The sequence below is a fragment of the Myotis nattereri genome (genome assembly GCF_964212035.1).
Source record: "Myotis nattereri genome assembly, chromosome: 14".
Lineage (NCBI taxonomy): Eukaryota > Metazoa > Chordata > Mammalia > Chiroptera > Vespertilionidae > Myotis > Myotis nattereri.
This window is the reverse complement of record NC_138089.1, coordinates 58,314,140-58,336,302: the sequence shown is the minus strand read 5'-3', so window position 1 is coordinate 58,336,302 and position 22,163 is coordinate 58,314,140. Positions and strand designations below refer to the sequence as shown.

The 22,163-nt window shown below is 56.9% G+C and overlaps 1 protein-coding gene across 2 annotated transcripts; it reads left to right on the top strand.

Moving 5' to 3' along the window:
• Positions 1 to 8,430: 8,430 nt before the first annotated feature.
• CRBN (cereblon) lies at positions 8,431 to 22,111 on the top strand. Of its 2 annotated transcripts, XM_081106273.1 has the most exons (12): positions 8,431 to 8,531; positions 11,240 to 11,352; positions 11,863 to 12,065; positions 12,591 to 12,740; positions 14,640 to 14,796; positions 15,707 to 15,769; positions 17,268 to 17,352; positions 17,872 to 17,987; positions 18,281 to 18,345; positions 19,552 to 19,683; positions 20,702 to 20,887; positions 21,618 to 22,110. In XM_081106273.1, exons 1-11 carry the CDS (start codon positions 8,465 to 8,467, stop codon positions 20,880 to 20,882), a joined length of 1,332 nt encoding a protein of 443 aa, XP_080962399.1. In that variant the 5' UTR covers positions 8,431 to 8,464; the 3' UTR covers positions 20,883 to 20,887; positions 21,618 to 22,110. The 2 variants fall into 2 exon arrangements, with proteins under 2 accessions (XP_080962399.1, XP_080962398.1); XM_081106272.1 differs by having other exon boundaries at positions 20,702 to 22,111.
• The last annotated feature ends 52 nt before the right edge of the window (positions 22,112 to 22,163 follow it).

Below are 22,163 nucleotides of genomic sequence, written 5' to 3'. Positions count from 1 at the left end.
TCCCTTCCGCTCTCTCTAAAAATCAGTGGAAAAATATCCTCTGGTGAGGATTAACCAAAAACAGTTTTTTAAAAATGGAGATATTCAAGGTCGCCTTCCAAAGGTGGGTAACACAGGCAGCATCCCCAAAGTGTCCGAAGGGGGAACCCTGTTTTCAGGGAGAGTCCGGAGCTGGGTGTGCGGGGCACTGCCCTCTGGGAGCACTGGTGGCACCCGGGCCGATGCTGTAACAATAAGACCGCAGCCCAGGAGATGAGAGCCTCTCTGAGAGCGCCCCCCCCCCCCACACACACACACCCCCAATGGCAGTCTGGGTAGAGCCGGAAATAAAACCTCAGGCCCCCAGGTGCTCAGGGCCGAAGCTCATCTGACTCCGACGCGTTTATAAATCCCCGCGTTTAGAAGATCCGGGAATTTTCTATCGGGAGCCACAGATCTGCATCGTCCTCGTTTTTGCTTTTTCTGTCCTCAGTGAATTTCGTTGTTTGGGAAAATGCTGAGTGACGCAGCCAGCCCCCGGCGTTGTGGAAGTTCACGTGTGGGAATGGAAACACACAAGAACAAGGTTTCCCCGTGGCCTCGCACCAAGAACCAGCCGAGAATGCACAGCAGGGGCTCCTTTCCCTTGGCCCAGAGGATGCAGAGCCCAGTGAGGCCGGGCAAGGAGGGGCTGGTGGCCGGAGAGACGTTCGAAATGTGTCCCCCGGGTCTGACGTGTAAAAAAAGTACGTGCACCAAACCACCGGCTCTGGAAACAGCCCGGAGGGCACTGTCCCGTTTTAAACTCCTCTCCCCTCTCCTTTCCTCTCTGTCCTGAGGAAAGGGAATGAGGTCATCCCGTGTTTGAGGGATGGATACGCTCAAACCATCGCGTCCGGATGTAGAGTCAGCCCAGTTGGCAAAGAAAGTGTCCGATTTTTAAAAACTTAGTGGAGCATTTTTTTTAATGCTTCTTTTTCTTTTCTCTTCTCACCTGTTTCTGTGTCCTTATTAAGTGAAAAGTGTGTGTGAGCAGGTCTCCGCCCGAATGCTGCCTTAGACACTTGCTGGAAATACCAGCCGCGCCACCTGGCGGACAGTGGGTGTGTGTGCACCTGGCTGCCGTCTCCCTGGAAATGGACATCAAGGTGGAAAAGCACCTGCGCGGGGATTTCTCAGTCCCTTCGTCAGGCCGGCCCCTGCCCGGCTGTGGACCCGTGGGGGCCGGAATCTGATCCTGAGCTGAGGCCAAGGTCACACACCACCCCATCCCCCGGCCCTGACGCGCGGTCTGCAGGCGGGAGGGGCCGGTGGGCCGGGGCCAGGGAAGGTGGTGGGTGCAGGGACTGCCGGGCTTGGGGTCTGGCCGAGAGGCCCAGCGAGAGCGGAGGAGGGGCGGTCAAACTGCCCAGGTCCTGACTCTCCCAACTTCCTCTCAAGTTTCCGATGCATCGCCCGTCGCGGTCGCTCCCCGATTTTGCGCGACCTTTATTTAAATGCCATGTCCCATTGGCGACGGAGTAATTTTGACACGTGGGATTAAAAATGATGTTTTTGTAAAATGGCAAGCCATCTTGACATTTCGTTACGAGCCTTTTGATAAATTTCTGTTCTCACCCAAAACCATTCTTCCCAGCAGAACAGATTCCCATCAGGGGTTTTAGGAAAACAAAGTGCGTTTTTGCGGGGAGAGGCCGATGAGAGGGGCCGCGGGGCTCACGGGAAAGGCTGGGCCGGGGCGGGGCCTGCACCCCTGGGGCCCGCTGGCCTGCTGTGCGCCCCACCCCTGCACAAGCCATGCGTCCGTCTGCGCCCCAGGCTCCTCCTCTGCAGCGTGAGAGGTTTATCCAGACGCCTCCAAGGCCCACTGGGCTCCTCAGAATATTTGGTGTCGTTTTGAAGCTTTGAGTCCCATCCCGTTCCCCCCCCCCCCCTCATCCTTGGGAGGGGAAGATAGACTTCCTGGGAGTCTCTGTCTACACTGTGGTGTCAGAGTGGCTCCGCCCATGGTGCCGAGCGTTAGTCCCGGGACCTGAGTGCTCCGCCTCGCACAGCAACAGGAGCCTGCAGGGGCGATCGGGGGAGGACCTTGACGTGGGGACATAAGCCCGGGCCGTCCAGGTGGCCCAACATCATCACAAAGTCATAGAACCTCTCCAGGCTGTGGCCAGAGGGAGCCGTGAGGCTGGGAGGAGGGTCAGAGAGGGCACAGGTGCCTGGAGGATGCAGAAGGGGCCGGAGCCAAGGAAGGCGCAGCCCCCTAGGTTGGAGGAGGCAGGAGAGAGGTCCTCAGAGCTGCTGGGAGGGCCGCAGCCCCGCTGACACCGGCTCCGGCCCCGACCGCCCAGGTGGCGCCCGACGGTGGAGCTGCAGGAAGCACATCTGTGGTATGAACTGCCCACTTGGTGCACGTGTATGATGGCAGCTGCAGAAAACCAACACACAGAATACCGGTGACACCCCAAGTCTGCACCTTCCACAGCCCTGTCCCTGGGCGAGCCCAGGCCTCCTATAAGGGGATCCCCGAGGGTCACTGAGCTGGGGGCCCCTGCTCACCCGAGTCCTCAGCGTTAGAGGGCTTTGATAGTGACCTCCAAGCACTTCCTGTGAAAATGAATATATAGCCCTGGCCAGTTTGGCTCAGTGGATAGAGCATCAGCCTGTGGATGGAAGGGTCCCAGGTTCGATTCCGGTCAAGGGCACGAATCTTGGTAGCAGGCTCTTCCCCGACTCAAGTCGGGGCGCAGGGCGCATGTGGGAGGCAACCAATCAATGTGTCTCTTGCACACCGATGTTTCTCTCTCTGTCATTCCCTCTCCCTTCCACTCTCTCTAAAAAAATCAATGGAAAAATATCCTCTAGTGAGGATTAGCAAAAAAAAAAAAAAAAAAGAAAGAGAAAAGGAAGGAAGGAAGGAAGGACGGACAAAAGAAAGAAAGAAAGGAAATGAATACACAGGCAGACCTCAGAGAAGCCCGAATGGGTTCCAGGCCACTGCAACAGGTAGATATTGCTAGAAAGCTTGTCCCACGTCAGTTTGTCAGTCTCATACCCGTTCCATTTCCGGAGGACATGGCGGTGGCTTCCCTGCCAATTCTTGTGCCTGCATTTCTGTGGGGATGTGCCTGCTCCTGCAGCTGCTTGGCCGGGGCCTAGTGAGCTCCGTGCACATGCCTGCGGGCACTCCTGGCGGCTGCCACCACTTTCCGCCAGACCCGGGTGTTGGGGCGGCCCATTGTCCCACAGCCTGGTCCACATTTGGCATTTCCCGTAATTTAACATGAATCCACCCCAGCGGTATCTCATTAGAGCTTTAATTTGTTTTTCCCTAAATGCACACAGTCTCACGTTCGTTAGGCATTTGCACACCCTCCTTTGTAAAGTTTGTGTTCAAACCCCTGGCTCAGTTTCCTGTGGGACCGCCTGTTTTTGAAATGTGTACACGTTCTTTGATACGTCGCATGATATTCAAAGAACTGCTTTTCCTCAGAAGACACCAAAGCGTGTTTCTTTCCGTCAGGGTCGAGCCGGGATACACAAATCGTCCCTGTTGTTTGAGAAGAGAGTTTAGAACAGGGGTGGGCAAACTTTTTGACTCGAGGGCCACATTGGGTTCTTAAACTGGACCGGAGGGCCAGAACAAAAGCATGGATGGAGTGTTTGTGTGAACTAATATAAATTCAAAGTAAACATCATGACATAAAAGGGCACAGTCTTTTTTTTTTTTAGTTTTATTCATTTCAAACGGGCCGGATCCGGCCCGTGGGCCGTAGTTTGCCCACGGCTGGTTTAGAACCAAGAATGACTAAGTGCGTGTGAAAGTGCGAACGAGGGAAGTGATTCTCACCGGCCTCGTGCAGGTGGCGACTGCGGGAAACAGCCACCGCCCGCAGGAAGGAGGGCAGGTGCACACTCCTGAACTCAGGGCCACTGGGCAGGGCCCAACTGACCTTTGGTTCTGGAGGTGGCTCAGCGGGGCCGGGGCTGTGAGTGGCGCCATCTGCTGGCCACCGTGGGAACAGCCTGGGGAACTGTACCTGGATCTGCTGGCTGCTGAGGGAACTGCCTGGGGGAAATGTGGGGGGCGCCATCTACTGGCCACTGCGGGAACTGGGGAAAATGTGGGGGGCGCCATCTACTGGCCGCTGCGGGAACTGGGGAAAATGTGGGGGGGGGGGCACCATCTACTCTGGCGGCTGAGGAAACTACCTGGTGCAGGTCCCCTCCCCAGCCTCCCAGGTCCTCTGGGTCCCCCTGTGGGCAGCTGTCCCAGCAGAGCGAGCTCCTGGGTCCAGGCCCCGTCACCCACAGAGAACAAAAGGGCAGAGGAAAACCGGCGAGCGGGTCAGCCGGCGGTGGGCTTGCCCCTCAGCTGAGTGATGCTCAGCCCCGAGCACCCCTGACTGAGCAGGTGCCCCTGTGAGGTCTCCCCACCGTACACGTGCCAGGTCCCAGCAGCTCTCGAGGTGGGGACCCTCACCATTCCCACCTAGAGGAGAGGAAACAAGGCAGCAGAGTTTAACCTGCCCGAGGTCGCATGGGGGACATGCCAGGCGGAGCCATCAAATTCAGTCTATCTTCACACTCCGACTCAAAAAGAGAGCGGACTTACCAAAAGGAAGCCACCACGGATGATGGTAAATGAGACGTGAGCATTAACAGCGGGCCCGCTGACGTCAGGGAACCTTTACAGGAACCAATATTTCCTGGTCAGATCAGCTCGTAAAAGCCAGGCCGGCGGCCTCGGCAGGTCCTTCTGGACCACCTAAGGCTTCTCTGCCTTTTCCCAGCTGGTGTGGCGGGAACCCCCGGGGGGTGGTAAACACATATCCCCCCCCCGCCCCCCCCGCAGATTCTCTTGATGCTGTTGTTGGAAATGACGCTTCCAGACGTCGCCTTTGCTTCTGTCCTTTGTCCTCAACGAGGGCGATTCTCTCTGGGGGAGCCGGCCTCTGCCTCCTCTAGAATCTGAAGCGAGGCCCACGCTGCTCTTGACGCCGGACCAGCAGGAAAGCCCAGCGTATCCGTGGCCTGGATGAGGCTGAGCCGCCTCCAGGCAGGCCACCTCGCTTTCCTCACCTGTGGACGCTGCCTGGACATGCTCGTCTGTCTGGATAGAATACGAGAACTCGCACATTCATTTATTGTCAGGCTGCAGCATAAGGTAGTGGAGACCCCTCCTTTAAAAGCCAAGTGAGGCCCTGGCCGGTGTGGCTCAGTTGGTTGGGCACCTTCCAGTGCACCGACGGGTGGCCAGTTCCGTTCCTAGTCAGGGCACATGCCCAGGCTGCAGGCTCAGTCCCTGGCAGGTGGCATGCAGGAGGCAGCCGATCGATGTTTCTCTCTCTCATCAATGTTTCTCCTTCATTGATGTTTCGGTGTCTCTCCCTCTTCTTTCCTCTCTCTATAAAAAAATAAACAAAAAACCCCACTTTTTAAAAAATCCCAACCCATGTGGCAGTCCTGTGGAATCAGAAGTGGGAGCTTTTGCCTGGCCGGCATGACTCAGGGGTTGAGCATCAACCTAGGAACCAGGAGGTCACGGTTCGGTTCCCGGGCGAGGCACAGGCCCGGGTTGCAGGCTTGGTCCTCAGAGGGGAAGGCGGGGCACGCAGGAGTCAGCCCAGCAGTGGGCTCTCTTGGGTGCGGTCACTTTCACTGCCTCCTATGGGGTGTCCCCCATCCACCCCTCCCAATACACCGGCCCTCCACCTGCAGCCAAAGGCTAACTGCCGGATGCAAACCCAACCCATGACCCCTGCTGGGGAAGGTGCCATTCTGCACAGGCCACAGGCCTGCTTCCCGTGGCCTCGGCACGGCAGCCCTCACCTTCACCCCTGCCTCCAGCCTCTGGGCCCTCGCACCTGCTGTTCCTGGGGCACGCTCCCCTTCCCCACAGACACCCCTTCCCAGAGGCAAAAGCCACAGTCGCTTAGAGAAAAGGAAAGGTTTCTGGCTGGAAGGACGTTGAGCTGAGGGAGGGGGGTACTTCTGCAGGAAGAGGGTCACAGCTCTGCATCTTCCATTTATCACCGCCCGAGGCAGCGGGCCAACAGCGCTCATCAGCAAGATTCACGCTTGAGCGATTCAGAATAATAAGGGCTTCGCCACCCTGTGCTCTGAGGCCTGAGCCTGGCACAGAGCGAGCCTGTGGGGGGCTGACTGGTCCCAGGATGCACCCCTGTTCCGGGGACAGGCCTGGCATGAATTTAAACCTGCACAGTCAGCTTGCTTGATTGGCGCATGGTGGCGGCTGCCCAAGCGTCTGAGCCAGCGCCGAGCCCCTGCCCGCGGGAACGTGGTGGGTGACAAAGCGCAGGCAGGTGAGCTGGGCTGTGCCCCAGCGGCTCCCGGCCTTTCAGATCTCGACTCATCAGTGAGCCGAGCCCTAGGTCTCTGCACCCCGGGCACCCGGCTTCCTGGGGCAACAGAACTGCAGACACCCCAGCTTCGGGCGTAGCAATGCTTATGCCATCACGTATGTGTGTGTCATCCCCACTGCTATGGTGACCTCTTTGGGGGAAAAGAAAGTATAGCCTGGCCGGTGTGGCTCAGTGGTTGAGCATCGGCTAGTGAACCAGGAGGTCACAGTTCGATTCCTGCTCAGGGCACAGGCCCGGGTTGCGGGCTCCATCCCCAGTAGGGGGCGTGTGGAAGGCAGCCGACCCATGATTCTCTCTCCGTGATGTTTCTCCCTCCCCCTCTCCCTCTTCAATCAGTTTAAAAACATACAAAGCACACCTCCTTTTAGTTTTCTCAAGTATACAAATAATGACATAATTATCTCACTCAGAAATTATTTACAGTTATGACATATTGGGAGGATATAAAGCTTTAGGAAGCCAGTGAGGGAGGGAATCTTAGATTCCGAGTCAACCAGCATTGCAGAGCAGCGCGTCATTCTGTGCATTTCTTTCCATTTTGTTCCTGCCGTAATGAACAGAAAGTGACTCTGGCTCCCGTCGGCCAATAAATAATCGATTAGGAAGCTGTCAGAGAACTCTCAAAATCTGGGGCATTTCGCTGGTTTCTATCGCACCTGCTGGGAATATTGCCGTTGGGGTGTGAACACTTGTTGGCTCTTTGCTCTCTGTCCGCAGGGCAGGTGAAGGCTAAGGGGGACCCTGCAGACGGGGAGCGCCCTGTGCCGGTCCGGGCGTTGAGCTCTTGGGTGGCCCGGGAGGCTGTCAGCAGTTTTCACGCAGGAAAAGGAGCGAGCGCTGAGTCACTCGCGGGCCCGGCCCCTGCCCCCGTCCCTCCGTGGCTGTGGCTGCCGACCAGCCCAGACCTCTGAGGTCATCGTTGGACCCTGGACAGCTGGAGGGAAGCCTCCAGGGCAGCCACTGCCCCGCCCCGCTCACCAGTTCAGAGAGAGCACCTGGGGCCAGGCCACCACCTAGCCCCCGTCCTCTGAGAGGTCTCCGCACTCAGAGAAACGTGGCCCTCCTTCTCCATAGCTGCCCGCTGCCCGGGTCCCGCTGTGTCCGGGAAACACCTGCTTGCCCGCCCCCCTCCCCCCCCCCCCACTGCTCACCATCCAGCCAAGGGTGGGGAGTCCATTTTCGTCACCTTTTCTCTCCTCCCTCATCACCCTCGCCCTCCCGCTGGGGAAATGTGTGTTTCTTTCCCTCTCATCCCCGGTTCCTGTAAGGCAGGGCACCCAGCACAGGTGCCACAGACGCGTTCATTCCTGAGTCTGGGTCTTCGTGGACACGTCCGGATTGTTCTCAGCTCTGGCCTGTTTCTGTCCTTGACTTCCCAGGTAGCTCCTCCACCAACCCCTTATTAAACTCTTTTATCCGTCGTTCTGTGTATCATCGATTGAAAGCCTCCTACTCACGTATCTATTATATGAAACATCTTTCCCAGTGAATTAATTTCCCAGCTTCTACATCGTCCCCTTCTTCATGATGCAAATAGTAAACAGACGTCATTTGCAGCAAAGGATGTATTTTCTAGAATTTAGGGACCCAAATCCTCTTCCTGCTTGTGGAAATACATTTACTGAGACCCTCATTTAACCAATTTTCCTTCTCTCTTCTAATTCCCATCCAGGGAAGCTGGACTCCACGGGCCTTGGTGGGTTGCAGACCCTGGACAGATGAAATGGAGCAGGAAGCGCCTGGCCAGTGAGGGAGGGCAGGAGGGGGATGGGGACAGACCCACAGATGGCAGCTTCGGTGACCCGGAGCAGCGCTCGGTGAAAGGGGACAAAAAGGCCGCCTGCTTTTCCAGCCCCGGCGGCTCCCTCCAGCACCGGCATCTGCTGCCTGGAGCTCTGGAGCGTGCTCTGCCCGCGGGGGCCGCCAGGGGCGCAGTGGAGCCGCCAGGGGCGCAGTGGAGCCGCCAGGGGCGCAGTGGAGCCGCCAGGGGCGCAGTGGAGCCGCCAGGGGCGCAGTGGAGCCGCCAGGGGCGCTGTGGCGCGTGCGCGGCGACGGGACGTAGGGCGCCGCCCCGTCCCAGCATGCTGTGCGGGTAAACAGACATGGCGGGCGAGGGGGACCCGCAGGACGCTGCGCACGACATGGGCAACCACCTGCCGCTGCTGCCTGGTAACCGCCGGGGCGGGCCGGGGCGGCGCGGGGCTGCGGGCGCGTGTCCGGAGCCCGCGGGCTGGCGCGGGGGTCGCCTGGGGCGGGGCTCGGGGCTGGGGTCCGGGGATGGGCGAGGCCGGGCGGGGCGCGGGGGCCGGGCCGCGGCCGTCACCACCTGGGCGCCCTCTCTCCGGGGTGACAGCCCGCGTGCCCCGAGCGCGCACGTCTCCGCCGGGCCCCGGCCGCACTGTCACTGCCCGCGGTGACCGGGCGGCTTTGTGCAGGGATGGCCCGGCCCGCGCTTTGTGCAAACCCGCTGCGTGCGGGGCCGACTGCCCTCCCGGCGCCCAGTCCCTCGGAGACGCCCGCGCGGCCCCCGCGGTGCCGGGGTTGGGGGGGGGGGGGAGGCGGCGCTCGGCCTGGCCCTCCTGGGAGTGATGGTGACCAGGACCACCTGGGGCGCGGGAGGGGGCGCGGGGCGTCTGGAGGCTCTGGAGGCGCGGGCCCAGGGCGGGGCGGGGCCGGCTCAGGCCCGCCGGTGGGTCGGGACGGGGAGAGGGAGGGAGAGGTGGCTGGGTGCCTGCATCGCATGCCGCTGGGTTGGGGGCGTAATTCCGTCGCCTAAGGAAAGCTGTGCTTGGAGGGTGATTTGTGCACCGGAGCCGCCAGCAGCCCGGCCGGCACCTGCCCCGCCCGGAGGGCCCGGGAGGATGGCTCCTGCGTGACCCCGCCTCGGACTTCACTCCGCTGCTTCCCGACAGTTAGGGTTTGTCCAAAAGTCAGAGGGAGAGGCCCAGGGAGCTTGTAGATGCGATCATAGTGCTTTTCTGAATCTTCTGGGAATTTTAAAAATTTATCTTTATTGTTGAACGTGTAACAGATGTCCCCTTTGCATATGGGCATTATTTGTAAGGAAACATGGGGTTGTCCATAACCCCATGCACTATGAGTTGTTTCAAAGAATAGTCCTCTTTAAGTGCCAAGGAAATAGTTAACTAAGCTGCAAAGAATCTATCCTGGCCAAGGAAACACTGGCCGATAAACCACCCCATAGGGGGAGTGGGGTTCAGCCTTATTTATGAGAAAGGCTACCACAGGGTGTCCCTGAAAAATGCTTACACACTTGGAATAATGATTAATTCCATGGTTCTTCCTTTTCCGATTTAACCCATTGGAATTAATCATTATTCCAAGTGTCTATACATTTTGTGTGTGTGTGGGGGGGGGGGGGGGAGGGGGACACCCTGTATATGTAAGGAAATCATTTGGAGACTGGAAGTCAGAATGGTTAAAATGTAAATTTTAAAACCATGGAGTCTAGCCGCTGAGCTAGTAGCTGACCTGCTCAACTTTCTCTGGTGCAGCTTGTGGGCCTCTCCACAGGCCAAGTGGAAGCCATGCTGTCAGAATTGTAAATACAAGGAATTAGATTCAGAGCATCAGACGTTTCCCAAGTCCCCGGAGGGGCACAGCTTCCCCCCCCCCCCCCCCCAGTGGAGCAGCCCGGGTAGAGGTAGAGTCGCCCGTGGTTGGCAGCTGGCATGAGGAGGACAGACCCCATTTGAGAGATGAGCACCTCTTCAGTGCAGCTTTTTCTAACTTTCATACCTCTTGTTAGTAACGCCAGGGTTTAAAGTAGGTCAGCTTCGCTTTCATAACTCACAAGTTCTGTGTGGAGAACGCTTTCTGAGACATTGCTTTTAAAATGTTTTATGTTGCACGCAAGCTTTAAAATTTCAAAGCAAAATCGGTATGAAGATGCTTGCAGACATTTCATTCTCCGGTAGTGAGTGATAGCCAGGGAGATGAGTCACTGCTATGAAAGTCCTTCCGCCTGGGAATGTGCGGTCATTAGTGGGTCTCCCTCCTTCCTGTTTCCTGTAGGATCATTAAAGAGAAAGTTTGAAAGAACCTTACAGATTCTTACTCATTCCTGTCACTCTTCAGATGAGGAAACTCACGTTAATCATTCCAGCTGGAATGAGCTTCTTGCGTTTCTCTCACACAGAAGGATTTCAGCAGTGTGTGCAGATGCCCCTTTAAGGAGGGGACCCCGTACCCCTGCAGTGGGGGCCGGGCCAAGTGTGTTCCTTCCAACAGGGGGGTCACCGTGGAGAAGCCCCACAGACATGCCCTCGGCTGGGTGGTCGGTCGGCGTCTGCCGTGTTGACGAGTCACATTGGTAGCCTTTCACCTCGGGAGTCTTCCTCCCGGAACGCGTAACCTCAGTCTAATCGTGAGGACGCATCAAACATCAAACAGGATGCCCGACAACTCCAGCTGGAGAGGGAGGAGCCGGCGAGGCCAGGGAGACGGTGTCTGTGACGTGGCCTCCTGGGTGGGACCTGGGGCAGTGAGCGGACTTTAGCACAAACCAAGGAAACCCAGATACAGGGGACATGAGCCAGCCGACTCCTCGGGGGGACAGTTAGCTCTGGAAATGGATGTGAGGAGTACAGGAACCCAACTTGTCTGTAAACCTTAAACTTTTCTAAAACAGAACTTTGGCCAAAAGCAGTAGTAAGAGGCAGAGCCTGGGCCAGACCCTGGCCCTGCGGCCTCCTCACCATCTGCAGGGATCGCCAGGCGCGAGTGGGACCAGAGCCCTGTCCCCCCGGGCTCAGACCCCGAAGGACTGTGCCTGCGGGAGGGAGCGCAGCTTGGACATTGTCACCCACCGGCTTGTGCTCATGTATCTGGTTTCTTCTCACGATGTTTTTTTACAGCAGAGAACGAGGAGGAAGATGAACTTGAAATGGAAGTGGAAGACCAGGATAGCAAAGAAGCCAAAAAACCAAGTGTCATAAACTTTGACACCAGTCTGCCAACATCGCATACGGTACGTCGCTCAGCGGCAGGTCTAACGGACGCGTACGGCGACCTGCAGGTGCAAGGTCTCAGCGGAGGGACCGGTCGGAGCCTGGCTAGCGCTGCTCACAGCAGAGCCGGGTCCCTGGGACTTGCCAGCAGTTTCACCCCTCGTCCTGCTGTCACCCTTTGAGGAGTGGTCCCCTTCGTTGTGTGTTTCTGCTGGTCGTGGAGGCACTAATTTACTTTCTCTCTGCACCACTGGGCACTGGGGCGCTGCTTACCCCCCGGACCTCTCACCCTGTCGTGTGTGATGTTTGGGCAGAGAGCTGTTCTTATCTCAGTCAAAATGAAGTCTTTAGAACTAGAAAAATGGTCTTGGAATTCTAAGAGCCAGAACTAGACTCTCACGGGGATGCTGATGCCCAAGGTCACTATTATTTGAGAAAAGTTAGTGCCCTCCGTGTATGTTTCCCCGGGTTTGGTTTGAGTCTGTTGCGTGCGCGTGCTGACGCCGTGTGGCGACCGTGTCCGCCCGCAGTACCTGGGGGCCGACATGGAGGAGTTCCACGGCCGGACCCTGCACGACGACGACAGCTGCCAGGTGATCCCGGTGCTGCCGCAGGTGGCGATGATCCTCATCCCGGGGCAGACGCTGCCCCTGCAGCTCTTCAGCCCGCAGGAGGTCAGCATGGTGCGCACCCTGATCCAGAAGGACCGGACCTTCGCCGTGCTTGCGCACAGGTGAGCCTCCACGGCTCCGGAGCCTTGCCTGTGAGGCCAGCCTGCGTGGGAGAGAAAGGGCCTTTGCATCCAATGTCAAGGGTGGCTTGTGCAAAAGGACGGCCGCTCTCAGTTCCCAAGGTGTCCGTTACGGGCGGGTTAGCTGCAGCTGGATTCAGGTGTCCTGTGGCGGCTGCAGGCAGCGGGCGGTGGGGCGGGAAGGAGCCGTAGTCCCACCCCGGCGCAGGGCGCCTGCAAACACGCAGCAGGACTGAGGGCTGTGGGCAGAGGAGCGTTTGCTAGGGGCCGAGGGGGTCACCGTGAGCCCTGGTCGCTCTCCGGGACGGGAAGCCTGTTCTTTTCCTACGTGTGCTCCCGCTTACGTGGCGAGGCTGCCGCCTGTAGCCGCCTCCCCGTAGCATTCCAGCGGCTTTGCAGTGAGGGGCGATTCCTGTAAGTTGCTTTCCCGGGTGCATTGCTCTCGTCAGCTTTGCGTATTTAAAAATTAAATGTTCCAACGGTTTCCTTCCGAAATCTGCCTGGAAGCAACGCCCAGGAGAGGGAGGCACAGTTCGGAACCACCGCGGAGATCTACGCCTACCGGGAAGAGCAGGATTTTGGAATCGAGGTGGTGAAAGTGAAAGCGGTCGGGAGACAGAGGTTCAAGGTCCTGGAGCTGCGAACACAGTCGGATGGGTAAGAGGCGCCGCCCCTCAGAGCGAAGCAGGCGTCTCCAAATGATGTGCGGTGTGCTTCTCACATTTCTGTACTCCCCTCACCTTCCAACTCCCTAACCTTTGACTAGTTCTCTTGCCCTGGAAGCTGTGGCCAGTGGTTCCCAAGGTTGCTGTGCATCAGCCACCAGGATGTTTGGGCGCCTGCCTCATGCCCATCCTGGGAGCCCCTCCCCCAGGGTCCCCGGACGGAGCTCCCTGGAGGTCAGGGCAGTAGGCAGACCCACAGGGCAGTGCCATTGGGCATGGCTCTGGGCAGAGAAAGGGTGGAGCCCAGAGGCTCACAGGCCTTCTAACATTGAGGAATTGTGGATATTCTCTTTCACCAGTTACTTGGCTCAGCCCTTACAAGGAATCTAAACTCATTTAAAAATCCAGTCCACCTTAATTTATCCTTTTTAACACACAAACACACAAACGTTTGTCCTGATCGCTGTGGGCATACCTCGTGGGCGTGGCCCCGACTCTGGCACAGGGGACTCCCTGTGGAGAAGGATGCAGGTTCTGGGTTCTGCCCAGGACACTCACTGAGTGGACACTCACACTGTCACAGGACGTCTGTCTGTCTCCCTCGGGGGAGGAGCTGCTCGAGGACAATGGCTGAGACTTTTGCGTCCACACTTAGGCCCAGACCTTTCGCCTGAGTGGATGGAAGTGTGTCCTGAGGGCCCTGCCCTGAGCCCCTGAGCAAGCTGCTTGCCACGTGGATTGCACTAACACTCCATTCTCACAGTGCTTCCTGGCCTCATGTGCATAAAATATTTATTATTAGTGAGCACTGTTCCAGAAACTAATGGAAACTGATTGGGGGAGTGCATTTCTGAGCCTGTCTTGGTATCAGACTTTTGATTGTGGAAAAACCGTTTGAACACAAGAGGGCAGCAGACCATTAATTGTGACGCAGGTCAAGGCGTAGCCACCTGAGGAGCACACAGCTGGCTGGGCAAGCTGTGAGGGCATGGTCTCCCGGGTGGTGTCAGGCCCCCGCGGAGACGCTTGTGGGGCGAGGCTGTCTGTGTGGGTGAGTGGCCGACACGGGACACGGCAGACCCTGAGCCTGGTACCCAGGGTTCTGAACTCCGTGCAGCGCTCAGTGTGCTGCTTGACCTGTCAGCCTGCCGGCGCCTCGCCCAGCACCAGCACGGGGTGCACTGGCGCCTCCTCCCGGCAGAGCCTGCAGGCCCCCAAGCAGACGGCTCGGCACAGCCTCCTGTGGGCGTCCTTCCCCGCAAGGGCCCGCAGCAGGGCCATCTCAAGTAGCCTTCTGGAAATGGGGCTTTGCTGTCGTGAGAGTTGAAGTAATGTTTAAGTAAAAAAACATCATGTGTATTTTGATTCTTTGCACGTTCAAGTTAAACGTTTGATGAGAAAAGAAATGCACACGAAGTTAGGACTGCAGGTACTTCCTGGTCTTTTCAACTCCTCCCCGGGCACGGGGGCTTGTTTTCCGCTCCTTTTTCTCCCCTCCTCAGGGTGGGTGATTGGAGGGGAGGGGAGATGGGACGGCGGGTGTCTATTAAGTTAATTTACAAGCGTCAGGATACGCACCAGTAGTTGGTTTCGTGTTGATTTTTTAACTTGGCTTCATTTACAGACTGCATACTTACCTGAAATGTAACAATCTTCCTTTCCATTCCACCCTGAAATTGGAAATCTGTTCCTTAGGTTATCTTTGGTTTGAACTTTGGTATGATTTATGAGATATAGTATGTTTGGAAAACTTCTGTATCTTAACATCAGCATTTGATGAATGTTTTTTAAAAAAGAAAATTTTGAAAACCTTAGTATTGAAAATTAGCCTCATGTTTAGTTTGCGTTAGTTGACCTTAAAAGTGACCCCGTGCCTGGTCCTCGCTCCCAGAATCCAGCAGGCGAAGGTGCAGATCCTGCCCGAGTGCGTGCTGCCCTCCACCATGGCCGCCGTGCAGCTGGAGTCCCTCAACAAGTGCCGGATGGTGCCGGCCACGCCCGCCTCCCGGGAGGACCGCTCACACACGTGGTGGCAGAAGTACCAGAAGGTGAGGGCTGTGTCCTCGCGCCCGCAGGAGACACAGGCGCGTCCTTTGGCTACACCGTTCTTTCTCTGAGAAAAACAGCGGATGAAGCCTGTTTCTACTCATCCGCGAGGTGCCTCCGTTCTGAGTAGAAATAGTATTTATGCTTTCTGCCTGCAGGAAAGATCGCTAGATTCTAAATCAGAGTAAATTGGCTTTTGAGATGTACCTCTTCAAAACCTGGGACGTTTGCATTGTAACCTGATAAACCCTGCGTTGACCGTCCCTTACTGTGTCCAAGAGCGTAGTGAAGGTTTAACTTTGATGTAAAAGCGTAGGATTGTTCATGAAGTGCCTCTGGCAGGGTCAGTGTGCACCACCCTCCTGTTCTTGGGGGTGAATGCACCCCGTTTCAGGACTCCCTTGCAGCTGGCGGGGGGGTGGGGGAGGCATCGGCTCGTGACTGGTTCCTAGGGACGCACTGACCTTGGGAGTCTGTGTCTCAGTCCGGTGTCTAGAAGATTCCTGTGGGAAGTTGTCACTGGGAGGCTCCCAGATTCCCACAGCCGCGAATGAGGTCCTGAAGGGTGGGCAGTGCTGACGCTGCAGGTTTGCAGGCAGCTGGCAGCCGGCAGCTGTGTGCTCTCACGCCTGACTCGGCCCCTCACCCCCCTGGTTGGCTCTGGCAGGCAGGGCGATGGCAGGGTCACCTGAAGTCGCTGTGGGGAGCACACCCCGATGGGACACGGGCTCCTGGACGGGTTTGGGGAGCCGAGACCCTGCTATCAGCTTTGGGGGCCCATGGCTTGTTCAGCTCACAAGGCCGGGGTGGCATCGAGGGCGGCCTGACCCAGGCCTGGCCTTAATCCGCTCCCAGGCACGGGGTCTCTTTGTTGTGTGGGATCACTACCAAGTGACTTCTTTCTGGTTTCAGAGAAAATTTCATTGTGCAAATCTGACCTCGTGGCCCCGCTGGCTGTATTCCTTGTATGACGCGGTAAGTGACTCACCTTCAGCTCCCTGCTTCCGGGTGAGCCGCGCACACCCAAGGCCTTAGAAGAAAACATGGCTCGTCCTCACCGAGTCGCACGCTCAGGCTGGCCGTTCCCTGCATTTGAGAACAGGCAGGCGTCCGACTCCTGAAGAGGCTGTGCCTGTCGTGTGTAGGATTTTTGCTTTTTCTGGTTTCTTGTTTTTTTAAAAAAATATATTTTTATTGATGTCAGAGAGGAAGGGAGAGGGAGAGATAGAAGCATCAGTGATGAGAGAGAATCAGTGATCTGCTGCCTCCTGCACGCCCCACACTGGGGATCGAGCCCGCAACCCCGCCATGTGCTCTGACCGGGAATCGAACTGTGACCTCCTGGTTCGTAGGTCGATGCTCACCACTGGGCTACGGGCCGGGCCTTTCCTGGTTCCTTAGCCCTGGTAACCTCAGGACCAGATACAGAGATGGTTTAGGGCAGTGATGGCGAACCTATGACACGCGTGTCAGAGGTGACATGCGAACCCATATTTTTGGTTGATTTTTCTTTGCTAAATGGCATTTAAATATATGAAATAAATATCAAAAATATAAATCTTTGTTTTACTATGGTTGCAAATATCAAAAAATTTCTATATGTGACACGGCACCAGAGTTAAGGTTTTTCAAAATGCTGGCACGCTGAGCTCAAAAGGTTCGCCATCACTGGTTTAGGGTTTATCAAGCCTTTGACATTTTGTTGGGTCACATGGTAGTTACACTTAGAAAATTAAAGAGTCCTTCAACAGTGTTTTGGACTTTTCTAAACAAGTATATTAACATGTATCTCCTGGTCCCTAGTTGGTGTGTTCTCGGTCACATCCACAGTGGTTTTGCTTATGTTTAATGCATAGCACACCCCCCCCCCGCTGATGCAAAACCCCGACAGGCTGTCAGAACAGGTAGAGGAATCTGGGTTTGTAGACACAGACTGTGTGTCCCTTTCTCTGAGGTTTGGGGCAGATCACTGGAGTGTGTGACATGGGGCAGTGTGGCTGCTGCGCTTGGACCCAGTCCACACTCCTGGGGGTCACGGTGCCCGCAGGTCCCACCTGGGGCTCCACAGTAGGTGCTGAGCTCTTAGCACCTGCACAGCCACGGAGGAGACCAGTTCACAACCAGCACCCAACACACGGGCTTTGTGCGCACACTGTGAAGGGGCGGTGAGCGCTCGCTCCTGCGCGTGGAAGTGCCTGCAGCTCACGGCCTCAATCCCGGGTGGAGGCAGGAAAGGCTTCCTGGGCAGGAGAGGAGGCTGGTGCCCCCGGAGCCCAGGGTGGGCGCCTGCCAGACCCAGAGCCCAGGGTGGCAGCTGCCAGGCCGCGCTGGGGCTTGGGTCATCTCCCAGGAGAAACGGACGCTGAGCTGGAACGCAGGTTTCACTAGCGAGGAGTGTGTGCGTGTTCTCGGAGCCAAGAAGAGGACAGTGATTGTAAATGCCTGAGCCTCATTAGGGCTCCTTTGTTTACAGGAAACGTTAATGGACAGAATCAAGCAGCAGCTGCGGGAATGGGACGAAAACCTGAAAGATGACTCTCTCCCTTCAAACCCAATAGGTAGGACATGTTTATTGAACGGAACCAAACCCATTTGGCTTCTTAACTAGTGTTTCTGTCAGCTTCGAGAAGGACATACATTTCTTTTGCTTTGAGTCTTTAAAAACGAGTGCGTTTAGGAAGTGGGATGACAGGTGAAGTGCTGGGAACCCCGTTTCCCACGGGCTCTCCCGAGCAGCCCAGGCCGCCCCTGCTCCGTTCCCTCCCCTGGAGGCAGCTGGCTGACGGCACCCTGCTCGCGGCCTGCACACGGCACCCTGTGCTCTGACGGGCGCTGTGTAGCCGTTTTCTGGTCTCTTAGCAAATAAACTCCTAACGTGCCAGACTTTGTGTCTAATCTAAAGAAGGCACTTAGAGGAGCGAGGCAGGAAGCTGCACCGTGCACCTCCCCGAGAGGCACGCGGGGCAGCCGGGCTGCTTTAGCGGCTGCAGGTGTGAAGTGTCCTCGGGGAACCCTAGAGGAGGATTTTAGACACCGCTTCCCAAGTTTAACCCGGGAAAACCCGCCACGCCTCCAAGATTTTTCTTACAGAGTAGCTGCTTGTCTCCCCATCGACGACGTGCTGAGGATCCAGCTGCTGAAGATCGGCAGTGCTGTCCAGCGGCTGCGCTGCGAACTGGACATCATGAACAAGGTGGGCAAGCCCCCCAGCGCGAGGCAGCCGGGAGGCGTGGCTCTGGGGTCCCACCCGGCCCTGCAGTGAGGACTGGAGGGGACAGTACAACCTGAGTATTTCCCTGGGGTCGTGGGAGCTCCAGCCGTTTGCCTTCCTGGGCCGTGGGCCCGTGTCCGCTCGGTGTGGACCTGTGGTGCCAGCCTCAGCCAGCAGGAGGGGTGAGGATGCACTCGGGCTCCTTAGGGGGTGTCTGTGACCTGTCATCTCATCATGTGAGTGCGCTTTCCCACTAACCTCCTCTTATTTTCCAGTGTACGTCTCTGTGCTGTAAACAATGTCAGGAAACGAAAATAACAACCAAAAATGAAATATTCAGGTGAGATATTACATTTTTAGTAAACTTCTGTACATTTTCCCAGCTGTCTTAACACAGTTACTGTCAAAACTATTTCCACTGCCCGCACACTTCACCTCTAGTTCCTCAGCGAGTGACCCGTGAGGCCGGCGGCTCCCTCAGCCCCAGCGCAGGGCCAGCAGCGGAGAGGAGAGCGGACGCCTGCCTCTGTCCCTGCCGGGATCTGTGTTCTAGGGCAGCAGTTCCCAGCATGGGGCACACGCCTCAGGGGGGCAGTTTGATTTTTAAATAGGCTATTTGAGAATGAGTTATTTTTTTTTTAAATATATTTTATTGATTTTCTACAGAGAGGAAGGGAGAGAGATAGAGAGCTAGAAACATCGATGAGAGAGAAACATCGATCAGCTGCCTCCTGCACATCCCCCACTGGGGATATGCCTGCAACCCAGGTACATGCCCTTGACCGGAATCGAACCCGGGACCTTTCAGTCCGCAGGCCGACGCTCTATCCACTGAGCCAAACCGGTTTCGGCAGAGAATGAGTTATTAACTGAATTTTTTTGCATCTCTTATGGTTCTAGGGCAATGGCCGGCACACTGCGGCTCACGAGCCACATGCGGCTCTTTGGCCCCTTGAGTGTGGCTCTTCCACAAAATACCGACTTCTGTGCAGGGGCCATGACGTTTCAATCACACTGTACGTGTGCGCCTGCACGTGGTATTTTGTGGAAGAGCCACCCTCAAGGGGCCGCAGTGTGCCAACCACTGGTCTAGGACATGGGAAGGACCTACCCTGCCTCAGGCACCACAGTCCGTCCTGTTAGACATCGTTTTGCCACATTTGGCCCCGATCCAGCAGGGATACTCTGCCCAGGCCGGTGCTGAGGGAGTGTTTGAACCGTTTATGCCGCTTTCCTAACTGCTGTCTGCAGTGCCGGGCCAGCCGGGGAGACGCCCTGGCTGCACTGACTCCCACGCCGGGAGCAGAGCTGTGCCCTCACGGCGTTGTCTGCAGCAGGGCTGAGGCTAGCGCTGGTCCTCTGGCCAGCATGGAGAAGCACTGGCTGGAGAACCTGGGCGGGCTGCCAGCTCCTGTCACTCTAAGGCTCTGCTTTCATGTAAAGCTCACAGGTCAGAAATCGTAGCTCTTGTAGCCTCGCTTCTTGGTCAGCCCGTAAGACGTCTGTCGGAATGTTGTGCTGACTGACCCTGTGCTGTCTGTTGCAGCTTGTCCCTGTGTGGGCCCATGGCGGCCTATGTGAACCCCCACGGGTACGTGCACGAGACGCTGACCGTGTACAAGGCCTCCAACCTGAACCTGATAGGCCGGCCGTCCACGCAGCACAGCTGGTTTCCTGGGTAATGTCCTGGGGACTTTTCCTTTCGGCTTTGCCGTAACTGGGCACAGAGATTTCTAAGTAGCGTTGCTACAGTTATAGCCCGAAGTAGACCATGGAATGAATGGTTCTCTCGCCACGCCCTTCACGCTGGGAGGGGCTGGCGCCTGGCCAGGGCTGTCCTTGCATCGGCTCCCTGATGTGGGGTGAGGAGGAGGTGGGTGGCCCTGCGGGTGCCCTCAGGTTAACTGCACTGCCCGTCCCTGCCACCCAGCAGCCTCCACCTGGGAGCCCGGGCGGGTCCCTCAGCCACATCCTCTTCAAGGGCCCGAGTGTCTCTTCTGCCACATCTGGGTCAGCCTTTTTTGGACAAAAGGAGCTGAGCAGGAATTAGTGGTTTTATTGTTATAATGGAGCTAGAACCATGGCAGTCGGCTTAACACCCTTTTCAGTCCAAGGACTAAAACTAGAATTAACGTGTTAACCTAAATTCTAAGCTTGGGAAGGCTCGGGTGAAAGGGCTGCGATTCCATGGTTTGTCGTGTCTTCCTGAAGAGCAGAAACACCGTGGCTTGTATTCTTTTATATACGTTACTGATTTCAGAGAGGAAGGGAGGAGAAAGAGAAACACCAATGAGAGGCTATCATTGACCGGATGCCTCCTGCACGCCCCACACTGGGGATGGAGCCCACAACCCGGGCCTGTGCCCTGACCGGGAATTGACCTGTGACCTCCTGGTTCATAGGTCAGTGCTCAACCACTGAGCCACGCCGGCTGGGCCTTGGCTAGTCTTTGACGGAGCCTTCCTATTTCAGGAGGTTCAGTTTCATGAGAACTGCCTCTGGGCAGCTGCCGCGAGGCGGTCACCTGTGCCCCGCAGGAGCTGGGCCACGTGCCCCGCAGGAGCTCTGGGGGAGGGGCGTGCAGGCCAGAGCTGTGTTCTCCCTGACGCTGGAATAGGGCCCTAGGGCGCCTCTCCCTGAGCCGGAGGCACAGAGACGGCCACTCGCTGACCTTCCCGTCGCCCCTCCCGCTGCAGGTTTGCCTGGACGGTCGCCCAGTGCAGGGTCTGTGCCAGCCACATCGGATGGAAATTCACAGCCACCAAAAAGGACATGTTACCTCAGAAATTTTGGGGTTTGACGCGCTCTGCTCTGCTGCCCACAATCCCGGACACCGAGGACGAGCTGAGCCCTGAGAAAGTCGTGCTCTGCTTGTAAACATGGTAGGGCCCCAGGCACTCCGCAAGCCGTGGCCCAGGCAGTCCCCTGCGGGAACGCCGCTACTGGCTCCCAGCACGGCGGCCTGGGAGGGGCGGCCTCAGCCGCAGGCTTCGCAGGTTTAGCCTCAACTGCCCCGTGGGCGAGGGAGAGCCACCAGGACACTTGGTTTCCAGGAACGCCCACCTCCACAGGGTGTGCCAGGGCCCTGTGCAACCTGGGTCAGGCAGCTCGTCCCGGAGAGACCCCGTCCCGCCCAGAGACATGACACTGCTGGAGGGCGGCCCTGTGAGGCCGCGCACAGAGCGGCGTGGGGTCCGTGCGCCTGAGGGCCACGCTCGGGCACCTGGTCCCAGCTGAGGGGCGAGGCAGTGGGTGGGGCTTCAGAGCCCTTTACAGGCCTGTGTTCCTCTCACCTGCTCGTGTCTCTGATCCTGGTTTGTAAATATTAGAGTTGAAAGAGGCAGCTTGAGCCCCAAAATACAGTTTTCATTTTTTGCGTGTTTGTTAGTAAAAACCCAGTATTGTGTGCATTTGCTCAGTGTCTGAACTGTGACACCGCTGGTTCTGCTCCCAGTGCAATCGGGACATCGACCAGAGACCATAGGAGCAGATGCTCACGTGCGTCCCCTCCGGGAGGCCAGACGCTGTCTTAGGCTGTTTTGTTCAGGGTCAATTGAAAAAAACCTCTAAGTAAATTTTAAGAGCAAAACTAAAACATGTTCTCTGTTTAAGTGATGTGAAGCGCCTACGCGAGCAGATGGCGTAGGTGTAAGAAGTAACGGGGACGACGTTCTCGCTACGCTGTTCGCCACGACCTCTGCTTGTACACGGGGGCTCATGGGTGTCTCCCATTGGTGTGAGCTGTGGTGGTCTTGCTAGTCCTTTGCTGCTTCACCTAATTCACTGGGGAAAGTTCAACTAAGGGTAAAACGTGAGGCCAAAACCGACTTGTCTTTTACCAAACGTGCACCGTGCGGACTGCCTCGCCCAGACGCCAGCGACCACCCTGCACGTGCCACCTCGTTCCAAACTCCACTGTTGTCCCCACCCTTTCCTGTGACCCCGATGACCGCCAGGACCGGTGTCTGCCCGCCGCTCTGCACACCGTGCTGAGGCTAAACCAGTGAGGGCGGGACACGGCTGTGACATCTGCCCCTGAAGGTGTCATCTCAGAATGTTCCGTGTTGCTCACTGACACTTGCAAATAAAACTCTATAATTAAAGTAAACACGTGCATGTCCTACTTTAAAGTGTGTGATACGTGAGGAATCCAGATGT

Bases quoted from the DNA above. Each gene is read 5' to 3' on its own strand.
- CRBN (XM_081106272.1), top strand. From the start codon at position 8,465: ATGGCGGGCGAGGGGGACCCGCAGGACGCTGCGCACGACATGGGCAAC. The intron at 8,532-11,239 runs GTAACCGCCGGG...GTTTTTTTACAG, and splicing joins CCACCTGCCGCTGCTGCCTG to CAGAGAACGAGGAGGAAGAT. The intron at 15,770-17,267 runs GTAAGTGACTCA...CTTTGTTTACAG, and splicing joins TGTATTCCTTGTATGACGCG to GAAACGTTAATGGACAGAAT.